We start from the raw sequence: 12,297 nt of genomic DNA, 5'->3' as shown, positions 1-12,297 counted from the left end.
TCAGGTGCTATAATCGCTTCAAATATATTTAATGTAATTGCAATGTACATGTGCGACAAAGCTCATTTCAATATTAAAATAATGGTAGATGAGTTGCTTGTAAATTCTGTCTCCGGAAGACCATACACAAGTTTTTACATTTGTTAACTTTTCGTTATAGAGTATGTATGTAAAATTTTATTTGTTGTAAATTTCCAAAGTACAATACTATAAAATTTGTTGTTGTTAATTTAACGATATATTATATTATGATTTATTTTCAATTGTGTCAGTATTTTGTTGGTAATAAACTGTTTCCTGACTGAAGCACAACTGCGACGCGGAGCTCGATCGTGAAATGTCAAAAAACACATGATTTGCGGCAAAAGTCGGTTTTGGATTTATATTTTGCTATCGAGGCGAGCATCGAGTGTGACTCTGGTAGCTCATCATCGCGGGAACGTCGAGTTGACGATATCAGTATTATGTAACGAGACTTATTTATAAGATTTGAATAAACATGTACATAATGTAAACAATTGTTTCATTTATTTCTTTTTATAAAAATACAAGATATAACAAATCATATATTAGCTTAGAATGTATCTTTATATATGTATATGACAACGGCGCGGCGACCTCAGCCGAACTGGCAGGCGTGTCCGCAGCCCGCGGGGCACAGGTGGTGCTGCTGCGTCCAGGCGCGCATGTGGCGCAGGTGGCCGCCGTGCGCGCAGCCCTGGCACCACGCGTACAGGCCGCGCACGGCCTGGTGGCACACCGCGCACAGGTCGGGGGGGGCCCGCGCGCACGCGTCGCAGGGGGCCCGCGCGCGAGTGCGCCGCCCGCAGCGCCCGCAGCACGCCGTCACCGTGGTGGACTGCTGCGAGATGCTCCACACGCTGCTCAGCCATGCGCAGCGGATCACCTCGGTGGCCACGTTCCACAGCTTGTTCCGCTGCAGCAGCTCGATGTACCCGAGCAGCCACTGCTCCTGCAGACTCTCCTCGATGTACGGGAACAGGTCGTTTCTGTAACGAGTACATACATTGGACCACTGGTATCGAAACTCTATTATACACGGGTGCAGCGCGCGCGTGCCTGTGGTCGTGCAGCGCGAGGCACACGACGGCGGCCGTCTGCACGTCGCCGAGGTCGGCGTGCAGCTTGAGCGCCGCGGCCAGCAGCGGCGCGGCGGGCAGGGCTCCGCGCGTCGTGACGTCACGAACGCACAGCGACCCCTCGCCCGCCTCCTCACCGCCCTCGCCCTCCGCCTGCGTCGTGCAAAGTGGCTAGCTTTATTGCTTACCCAAATAATAAACGAATTGTGCAGTATTCTCTCCGTAAGATTTCAACTTTGATTTACTTCAAAATTAAAATACATGCAGTGAGCGTAAATGCGGAGTCTCTAGATTTCGCTACTCTAGTTTAGCCAGATACTTACGGAACTGCTGTAATTTTGGCTGTCCGATCGCTGCAAGGTCGGTGAGGCAGGAGGCGGGGCGGAACTCGACCCGGAACCGGAACCGGATCCCGAGCCGGAGCCGGACGAGCCACCCGGCGACGATGCTCCGGCCTGATTCGATAAATTGAGCGTCGCAGCATCTAAAAGTTTTGCCTAAAATATAAAACACGTAAGCGGCATCGACATCACTCGTACGCGGGTTGGGTACAGCTGGTCACCGTCGTGGTCGTGGGGCGGCAGGTGCGCGTGCGCGTGCGCGGGCAGCGGCGCGTGCGCGGCGGGCGGCGCGCGCAGCGGGAACGCCTCGTCGGGCAGCGTCCAGTCCGCCGCCTCCACGTCCACGTAGTGCGCCGACGCGGCCGACACCCAGCCGCCCTTGTCTGCCGCAGCGAGATACAGTGTGTGTATGTAATGTGCTGGTAGATTCGAGCGCATAGGACATGCTATATGCTATGCGCACGCGTGTGTACATGTGCACCGGTCACACTAACCGTCGGAGCCGTCCCTCTTGGCGAACTTGGCGGGCGGGATGTAGATGCTGTGCGTGGGCAGGCCCAGCACGCCGCTGTTCTTGTGGAAGCGGTTCTCCCACTCCTCGACCTCCTCCAGCGGCTCCTCCTCGACCGCACTGAAAACAGGCACTGGGTTGCTGTGTGGCCCCTTCCACCGGCGGCGCTGGCGCGGCGGGGCACCTGTAGGGCGGCGGCGGCGGGTCGGCGCGGGGCGGCGGCGCGCGGGGCGGCGGCGGCGCGGGCGCGGCGCGCACGGCGCGGGCGCTGTACACGGCGCGCACCACGTCCCACACGTGCGCCACCTGCGCAACGCAGCGTGAGTGCCGGCCCGCAAGGGAGGGCTCGGGCCGCGGCCCCCGAGGCACGTACCATGTAGCGCCGGTGCTCGCGGGCGACCTTGGCGTTGTGCTCGGCCAGCACGTGGGGCGGGTCCCCCCGGATGCGGTACCGCTTGGCGCAGGCGAGGACGGCGCCGTCGGGGGAGACCGGGAAGTGCCGCGCGAGGGAGGAGGACGCGCCCCCGGGGAAGGCTCGCTCGAGCGCCGCCTGCGCCGCCGGCGTCAACGACCCCGCCGTCGGCTGCTTCCGCCTGCGTCCGGAGGGGTCTTTCCGTTTTATCGATTTCTGCCGTTCCTCGTCGTTAAATTGAAAGGAGTGTGAAAGGAGAGTAGTTAATTTCTTAGAACGAGATATTAAAGCGACGTAGGGCAGCAGAGCTCCGCCCGCTCGCACTCACCCGAGGCCGGGCACGTAGCGCTCGGGCTGGTGCAGGCTGGTGTGCGCGGGCAGCGGGCTCTCGGGCACCGCGTGCGCCAGCTCCCCGCGCGCCGACACGCACACGCCCTGCGGGTTGGCCCACAGCACGGGGTGCGCCGCCTCGCTGAACTTGTGCCGGTACAGGCTGCAGTCCTGCGGACAGGCGGGCCCGTCAGCGGGGGCCCCGGGGGCGGCGGCGCCGCGGGCGCGCACTCACCCGGCTCGTGGAGAGGAAGGCGTGCGGCGAGGCCTGCCACGCGATGGCGGTGGTGACGTCGCGGTGCTCGGCGAAGGTGGCGAGCGGCACGTGCGGGCGGCGCACGTCCCACACGTGCACGGCGCAGTCCAGCACGAGCGCGCACGACGCCACCTGGAACCTGGCCGCGAACAAATTCATTTTGTTTTTTCTGCTAACTCAAGAAGCTTTTATATCACAAAGTATCGCGTGCTGTATTGTAAATATATTACAGTATTTTGTATATATCTGTTTATACAAAAATCTGGGATATACAAATTGAATCTAAACATAACTTGAAACATAGGATTGTTAGATGATCACTGCAATATCATTGTTGGAAGCGTAACTCGATCGCGTTTCAATCACGATAAGTATCAATTTATTCTTAAGTACCGAACGTTTATTATTTGTTAATATGTTACGAGTTTTCCCGTCTGTACTCACTTCTTCTGCGGCCGCCATTTGACGTGTCCCACGGACGCTATCGTGTATATCGTGTGCTCCAAGTTGGGTCGTGCGTGAATATCCCACACCTGAGTGAAGGCAGGTTATGTTAGCTGACGTATTTCATACATCTTAATAAAGATATGATAGTAATTGAGACAATTTCAATAACCTTCCAAAGCTTATTGAACTACTAAACCAGTATGCATGAAACGTATACCTAAATATATATCACGCTTCAGGATTTTTCTTTTTATTTTTTTTATATATATTTTTTATGGTATAGGTTGACGGACGATCTTATGGTCCACCTGATGGTAAGTGGTCAGCATTACCCATACACAATGACACTGTAAGAAATATTAAGTATTCCTTAAATCGTCAATGCGCCACCAACCTTGGGAACTAAGATATGATGTCCCTTGTGCCTGTAGTTACACTGGCTTACTCACCCTTCAAACCGGAACACAACAATACCGAGTACTGTTGTTTGGTGGTAGTATAACTGATGAGTGGGTGGTACCTACCCAGACGAGCTTGCACATAGCCCTACCACCAAGTAAATTGGATTGTAATAATATGCAATATTATATAAAATGCGCTTTACAGTTTCACCCGCTGAATGTTTCTCGTGATAGGGGTGAATGATGTAATGTGTTATTGTTAGTTACGTTATTTAGTTTCACTTTAGCTGGTGGTTAGGCTACGTGCAAGTCTCTCTGGGTAGGAGCTGGTGAGCCAGTGTAACTACAGGCACAAGTGACATAGCATCTTAGTTCCCAAGGTTGGTGGCACATTGACGATGTAAGGAATAGCTAATATTGCTTACAGCGTCATTGTCTATGGGTGATGGTGACCACTTACCAACAGGTGGCCCATATGCTCGTCTGACAACCTATTCCATAAAAAAGAACTTATTGTTGTGTTACAGTTCGAACGGTGAATGAACCAGTGTAACTATATTATACGTGATGTAAGGCGTGGTGTATGTTTATGACATTGACATCGCCCTGGTGACTAATTAAAACCCTTTCTAAGCTTTTTTTAAATAAAGGCGGACTTGCAAGTCTACCTGTCTATACGATAATCAATAATAAAACACAAATAAATATGGCTACATTACATACATTTTTTGCATTAAATGAGTGTGTTGCGGTAAATTACAATAAATAAATGAATATCTATTTTAATGTTGCGTGTTAGTTGGAATACTTGAATAATATTTCATTTTTATTTAGAGTGTCCAAGTGATAAGTTATCTCAGTTTATAATGTAAACGTAGTAGTATATAAATAATAAATCTTGTCCTACTGACCAAGTTTCGACTGATTTTGATTACCTGAAATAGACTTTTCCGCAGTGGCGGCGCAAGATCGAATCTTAATGTGGGCAAGAGTTTGCGAGGCCCTTGTTTTTTTTAAATTTCAGACGCGAGGCCCTTTGAACCGCGAGGCCGTGGGCGGTGTCCCACGCCGCCCACGCCTTATGCCGCCACTGCTTGTTCGGTAAATAAAAGTACGGCATTCTAGGTAATTGTACACAAAATACAGAAGCTCCGAGTATTCCTGTATTTGCGCAGCATTAGATCTCTGGCTAGACGGTTTGTGGCAAATACAATTGACCATTTTTTGTGGCATGCTGTACTTATATTTTATTATCGTATATTCCTACACATAATATATATTACAATTGTTATCTCGTCGGATCTATGTTATCCCGCCCCTAAATCAAATGATAATACTTTTTTACTTTGAATTTCTTGAAAGGCAAACCAGATAGCTTTTATAAAGATTGATAGGAATGAAGAATAAATGGACTATCTTCTTTTCTTAATGAGTAATCTAAATGAGCATTTATATTTATGACCGATAAATATTCAAAATATCTATTAATATAGTAAATTAATTGACGAGTTGATTTGGCATTAGTATGTACTGTTAGGAGATAAACATTGCGTCACGGTCACGCCGGCCGCACGCGCTATCGCCCGCCCGCCGCTCGCCCACAATACACACAAAGCTGCATTGTAACGGGCGACACGTGTCGCACTCTGGGTGCCTTTAACTGTCTACAGACGTACTTATGGAAATAGTTCGTGGGTAAAAATAACGCAAATATTCGTGTCTATGATAATAGTATAATGAGGAAACCAGCTTGGGCACAGCGCGGTGAATAAGCTCCTAATCATAATTTCAAGATGAAATAGCGTGTTTACAGTATCTAGCGTTACTAAAATTATTTTGATTTACTAGATTCGATATACTAGAGATCCATTGTTTGTAGTAAGAACTTAAACGGGCTATTACAGTATTCATTAATGGTTTGATGTTACCATGAGGGGACAGGGTGAGTGCCCGGGGCTTTCTTTTTATAATGGTCTCCTGAAAGGTTTAAATGCTTTTGACAATGTTATGGGAGGTGCTGCAAGCTAGAGTTTTGTTAAGTAAGGTGGGCCCCAACGGCCAACTTACGTAATAAGCAATGTACGCGGTATGTCATGAATGAGCTAAGAGGGCTTTAGTGAGCAGTTCGAGCGTCACCTTGATGGTCTTGTCGCGCGAGGCGGTGGCCAGCCAGGGCACGTCGGGGTGCCAGTCGCACGCGAACACGGGCCCCGAGTGCGCCGTGAACTGGTGCAGCGCGCGCTCGTGGCGCCGCGCGTCCCACAGCTGCACCGTGCCGTTCTCCGACACGGCCGCGAACGCGTGCGCCACGTGCGGGCTGAACTGCACGTCGCGGATCGACTCCGTGTTGCTGCGCACGCACTCCGCATGTACACAACGCTAACGACACCCCCCCCACACACACACACACACACACACTTGGAGGATGAGTCGGTGTCACACAGGGCACGAGCAACGTAACATCTTAGTTCCCAGTGTTGACGGTGCATTGATGGTATGAGGAATGATTCACATCTCTAAGTACCAATTTTTATGGGTTTATTATGGTGTGTGGTGACCATTTACCATCAGATGGCCAATTGCCAATCTACTTATGCATTTGTAACAATAAAAAAGTTATTTTAATTTCATTGTAATATAAATATATATTATTTTGAAGGGAATACCTTATGAATGTCCTAGCGACCTCCTTCATTCGAAGATCAAAACACTTCATCATCCCATCTTGAGATCCTGATATCAGCAGAGCTGGCTCAGTCAGATGAAAGCTTACCTAATGAAAACATAAAACCAAACATCAAATTTTTTAACCCAACCAGTATATTCAAACACTAGTTTTTCCACCCAGCTTTATGCATGTGGTAGTCATAGGTTTTAGGTATAAGAAGCCTAGGCTATACCCTTCATAGGGGGTTAGCATTGAATTTAGTTATATAGTCAATGATAGAATAACAGACACACACAGTTAATTGAAAACATTATCTATTTGTCTAATGTGTGCATACAGACACTATATTGGTCTATTTAGATAAAAAGTGTACATTAAGAGTCCCAATCAGTCCAGCATAAAAGAAAAATGTTATAAAACTTCTCCCTGACACTGATTTTGATTGAAAATTAAATATGATTTATATTAAATACTTTAATAGAATTTATTTACTATGAGGTCTTTCTCCACTTGGATTCTTATTTAAGTAATTATGCTTATAATTGTTAACTCAATTACAAAGTATAGACTACAAATGTTTATTTACAGAAATTTAGAACATTATTATGTTACTAACATTGATAAGGACTTATTATTAGATACTCGTCTGCAAATAACTATTTTTAACTTTATATGGCTAGTATAGATAACCTTATTGACTGTTCTTTTATGGTCAGAGAACACATGTTCTTGTTTTGAGCGTCCTGATCGTCCAAGATTCCACACAACAACGGCTCCATTAGTTGCTGCTGTGGCCAAAGTATTTTCTGTAAAATAAATGAACAAACACCTCATTGTTAGATTAAGACTATCAACTTATTTTACAATCTATTTCCAGGATCAATTACTTAATTCATAATATCTATTTTCTTTATATTTTTATGTAGCACAGTTAATAATTTCATTTATATATATGTAAAAAAAGTAAATAATTACCTTCAATAGTACTCCAGGCTACATCAATTGATGAAAAGTTTAAATTTAAATTTTTTCCCACCCTCAAGTTGCATACTTCCGAAAATTCATTTTCTCCGATGGAGAATACTTTGAATACTGTTGAATAAAAACAAATTAGATCTGTTATTCACAAGTCTTATATAAAAATATAGCATTATTGGTTACCATTTCTTCCGGCTATTACAACTTGACTACAGTCTTTGTTTAAAGCTAGAGCGTTCGCTGGTCCTTCTTGTGAAACACAAATTGTATTTGACGGTATCATTTTAATTTGTTTTCAATAAATAAGTATATGAACATTGTATAATTTTACAAGGACCTCTACGATACTACAAATTATGTATACAATAACGTTATGTTTTGAACCAGCGTTCGCACTCCGTGCTGATAATAGACTAATCACTTGATGTCCTATTTAGACCATTATTTATTTATAATACATATTACATATAATACACGAAATTAGCATGTTTGTATTGTGATGTCACATAAAAGTAGGATTTATGTTATTGTTATGATTTGACTTTTGTCATTCTATGGTGACTACAGATCTAGACAAAGTTCCAGTACTTAAAAATGAATGGTACCATTAAAATAGGGAATAAAAAATGTACATAAATGTATTTAATAAAGACGAAATATGTTATGTCAGTGTATGAAAATGATACAAATTTTTTTTTTTGTTCCTAAATTAATTTGGATAACAATGGATATAAAATTTATAAACAATATTGTCAGCTGTCAAACTTAATTGTCAAATGGGATGTCACGAGTGGAATTATCAATTTTCGGTTTTGGAAAAAATGTATAATTTACACAGAACCTTGAAGATAAATAACTAGAATGATCTAGTTAAAAGAATGTTTAAAAAACATTCGTAAGGAACTACGTTAGCGACAATGGATGGTGGTGACAGAATCCTTGTCGCCGCTGGTCTTACCGCGGCTGTTGTTGTGGGAGCCTTCGTGTTATGGGGTCCAGGAGGAGCTCCACGAGTACGAAAGCGTCGTGGTCAGATAGCAGGGCTTCAGAATTTAGGAAGGACATGCTTTCTCAATACGTTACTTCAAGCTCTCGCGGCTTGTCCTACTTTTATTGAATGGCTTAAAAAGTACGCGAAGGCCAATGGTCATAACAGTATGATAACTACTCTGTACACCGTCATCGAAGGTTTGTATCTTAACCGACCTTAATTAGAAAATAAACTTACTAATTACATTACTTTTAGTAAATTTAATTATTTTAAGTTTTGTATAGCTACTCTAACTGAAATAAATTATTATATTTATTGTTTTTTAATTATGTGTTTAAAACTGGTCTGATTCTCTTACTGCTAATTTTAATGAATCTACAAAAGTTTATTCTATAACTGGTTATGTTTAATTCATAGTTGTAAATGGGACACATGAGTCTGCTCGAGGTACACCTGTGTGTCCGCTGGGTGTTCTCCAAGCTCTGCGAGCAGCTGGTTGGGTTGTGCCAGCTGATCAGCAGGATGCACATGAATTACTACATGTATTATTATCTTGTATCGAGGAAGAAACTACAGTTATGTCGAGAAAGGTAAAATATTACTTATATTATGTAAGTAGTACAAACAATCCTTCCATATTTTTTTTGTTATACTGTAAACCAGAATTGGTATTTGTTTTACTAACTTAATATTCATTTACAAATTGTGTTTCGTAATGCAGGCATTACACTTGTTATGATATTCTTAAAGACCTTATAAAAAGTTTGCATGGGATATATGTAATTCAAGCATAGCTTACATTAGATTTGAAAGATATGTGACGCACTTTATCTTCTATCTGTGTCATCAATCTGCCATTATCATTTTTATTTATTTATCTATATAGCAGAAATAGGCTTCCTGACAATAGTGGAGACAATAAGGCGAGGAATTATTATTTTAATGAACTTCTTCAAGGGCCAAGTGTAAAAAGTGTATTTGCAGTGTATCTTACTATGATTCAAAGCTAAAGTGAAGAAAATATGGAAATCTTTTATTTCAGCCTGGCTGTCTGTCAGATGCTCTGGGCCTCGGCGGCGGCCGCGCCTGGTCTGCACTGGCGTCTCCCGCCTCCCCTCCCGCAGCTCCTCTGTCGATGCGAGACGACGGAATGTCGCGCCCGGCTCGACCCGCTTCAGCCGCGCCGCCGGGAGAACCGGATTTAGTCGATGCAGGTGCCTATGTCTTCAAAGTATTTTCGATAGTAGTCTAATACAGCAGTTGTATAATGTTAGTGTTCAATAGCACATACAGTGTATAAAAATAAGTATTGTATGAAATAATGTCGACATCTCACTGATTAGCATTAAATACTTTTGATGAAAACTAGCCTACAACTATCAGAATTTATATTGATATAACTGAATGTGTGCATGCTTGTTTCTTTGCTTACAGCAATTGTATTGATGTGTAAATTTGTATAATGTCGTTGCATACCTTGATGTTTTCGGCTTTGTGGTTTTAATACGAATAGACCACAATTTTTGTTTATGATATCTCAAAATGTGCGTACAGTGAGTGGGTGTACAGATTGAGTGCGTGTCCACAGACGAGACGGCGTCGCCGCTGCGGCTGTCGAAGGGCGTGTCGCGCTCGTTCTGCCACCTGAGCGCGGTGGGGCGGCGCTGGGCCGCCGCGCCCGCGCGCCCCGCGCCCGCGCCGCCCACGCGCGGCACGCTGGCGCAGCGCACGCACTGCGCCGTCTGCTCCACCAAGGTGCGCCCGCTGGCCCGCCGTCAGCCCCACCCTCAGTGGACTGGCCTGATAGATCGTGCGACCACTCACCGTCTGTCAACGTTTCAGAGCCCGGTGCGGTACGACAAGTTCGACAGCATTACGCTGTCGATGGCGAACGCCAGCACCGGCCTCTCCGGCACTTACAGTCTTTCCGGTGAGACACCAAGCCATCTCCGCTAGTTTTACATTGAAGTAGAGATTCCAACTTAACTGACGATATAAAATCTTAAAATATTATTTTGTGATAGTAGAATAAAATTAAAATTTAAGCCGATATAAAACTTGTTTACTCATATATTTTTATTTCCATCGTAAGAAAATTGTGTTCTCATCAAAATTTTGTGCCCAAATGTTTCATATAAATTAAATTTTGATTTCGTTCTGTCCCAGGTCTGCTTCGCGCTTTCACCGCCCCCGAGCTGGTGAAGGGCCTGCGCTGCTCCAAGTGCTGCCCCGAGGAGAACTCGGCGGTGCCGCAGCACGCGCAAACCAAACACATCCGGACCGTCACTTTCGGCAAGGTAACCGGCAGACGCAGTAGTATATTATTTACTAGTCAGAGTAGTTGTCAGTCGTTGTGACACTCGCACTGTTTACGTCGGGCGCAGCTGCCGGCGTGCCTGGTGCTGCAGGTGGCGCGCGTGGAGTGGCGCGGCGGCGGGCCCAGCAAGCGCGCCGAGCACGTGGCGTTCCCCGAGACGCTGTGCATGGCGCCGTACGCGGCGCGCGCGCGCGAGGCGCCGGCGGGGCGGGCCGCGTTCGGCGCGCCGGCGCCGGCCGCCGACGAGCGCGCCGCCTACCGGCTGGCGGCCGTGGTCGTGCACGTGGGCGGGCCGCGCTCGGGCCACTTCGCCACGTACCGGCGCGGCAACGGCTTCGAGAGCAGGCGCTGGTGGTACACGTCGGACACGCTGGTGCACGAGGTGTCGCTGCAGGAGGTGCTGCGCTGCGCCGCCTACCTGCTGTTCTACGAGCGCGCGCCGCCGCCGCCGCCGCCGCCGCTCACCACGCACCTCTGAACCTGCGAGGGGCGGTAGGTGCGAGTCTATGTTTGAATGTGATCACTATGAACTTAAACATTTGTGTAACCTTTTCAAGATATTTAAATTGGCTGTGTATTCAATCGAAATTTTATAAATGTAAAAAGTGATTTCTAAATAAGTGCTAATCTTTGCCCAAATTCATCAACTTTTCTTTGGAATTGGCACAAAATTTGTAGGATTTCTCATCGATGTTTGTCATTATATCTGAAATTTAAACAAAAACCGAAGTAAAAGTTAATCTTCTAACATATTTAAATGTCATACTATTTCCTAAACATTTTGGAAGAAATCTTACCCACGTAGTTGTCAAAGTTATTAAGAAAATTACTGCCTTGATATATGCTAATTGTAGTTACAAAAATATGTCAGCGATAATCACCCAGAGCTTTGACCTTTGATATTAGACTAGTAGAGTGTTATAAGGCTGCGTAGTTACGTGAACTCCTTTCTACCTAAATGGATTCGTAATTTCTAATTTTCCTGTATTTTTTACAAGGAAAAGAGAATCATGCTTGTCTCGTCAATAGTGTAACTTTAGAACAACATAGATTGCAGAACCTGGCAGCTTTATACTAAATTTTGTTAAGGTTTTAGTATATAAAAATATTATATACTAAAACCTTTTCTAAAACGCACTGCATTTTACCCTATAAGTTTTATGTGCATTGGATGAGATGTTGAACTGTTTTTTTTTAAATAAACCTCACCAAATAATTAATATATAAATCAGTCGTAATGGCGCTAACTGAGAATTAGAAATACCAGCCATACCATTTGCTAATAACTCAGCTATATTGTGCACTACTAACTAGTTAGTGATTCATATGTCTTTATTTGTTATAAAATTATATGATACTACACATCGTTCAGAAAGACATTTTTTGCAAATCCATAGTGCATATCATAGACTAATCAAGCTCTCGACCAATAAGAGAAATGTTTATTTCGCTTTTCCCTTATGGCTGAAATAGAGTATATACATCACCTAGAAGTTACCAAAGTAAATATTGTGAACCGTGAAATATAATTGCAATTCGACGCAT

General features: G+C 45.0%; 2 protein-coding genes across 2 annotated transcripts; one reads left to right on the top strand and one right to left on the bottom strand.

Annotated features, from left to right (window-relative positions):
- Positions 1-506: 506 nt before the first annotated feature.
- On the bottom strand, positions 507-8,010 carry LOC124534293 (GATOR complex protein WDR24). The gene is given in 16 exon segments (XM_047110048.1): positions 507-796; positions 799-1,010; positions 1,081-1,253; positions 1,424-1,584; positions 1,663-1,824; positions 1,936-2,072; positions 2,137-2,258; positions 2,326-2,545; positions 2,693-2,865; positions 2,930-3,089; positions 3,395-3,483; positions 5,935-6,148; positions 6,465-6,571; positions 7,157-7,272; positions 7,442-7,558; positions 7,628-8,010. Coding segments are annotated over 16 exon segments (2,472 nt in total). The 5' UTR covers positions 7,728-8,010; the 3' UTR covers positions 507-587.
- A 191-nt stretch (positions 8,011-8,201) lies between these two features.
- Positions 8,202-11,369, top strand: LOC124534294 (ubiquitin carboxyl-terminal hydrolase 30 homolog). The gene is made up of 7 exons (XM_047110050.1): positions 8,202-8,632; positions 8,853-9,025; positions 9,478-9,649; positions 10,024-10,190; positions 10,278-10,365; positions 10,602-10,732; positions 10,820-11,369. Exons 1-7 carry the CDS (start codon positions 8,362-8,364, stop codon positions 11,228-11,230), a joined length of 1,413 nt encoding a protein of 470 aa, XP_046966006.1. The 5' UTR covers positions 8,202-8,361; the 3' UTR covers positions 11,231-11,369.
- Positions 11,370-12,297: the final 928 nt, after the last annotated feature.

Source organism: Vanessa cardui, chromosome 12 (assembly GCF_905220365.1).
Source record: "Vanessa cardui chromosome 12, ilVanCard2.1, whole genome shotgun sequence".
In the NCBI taxonomy this organism is placed as follows: Eukaryota; Metazoa; Arthropoda; class Insecta; order Lepidoptera; family Nymphalidae; genus Vanessa; species Vanessa cardui.
Note: the sequence above shows the minus strand (reverse complement) of the source record. Positions and strands in the feature narration are given on the sequence as shown.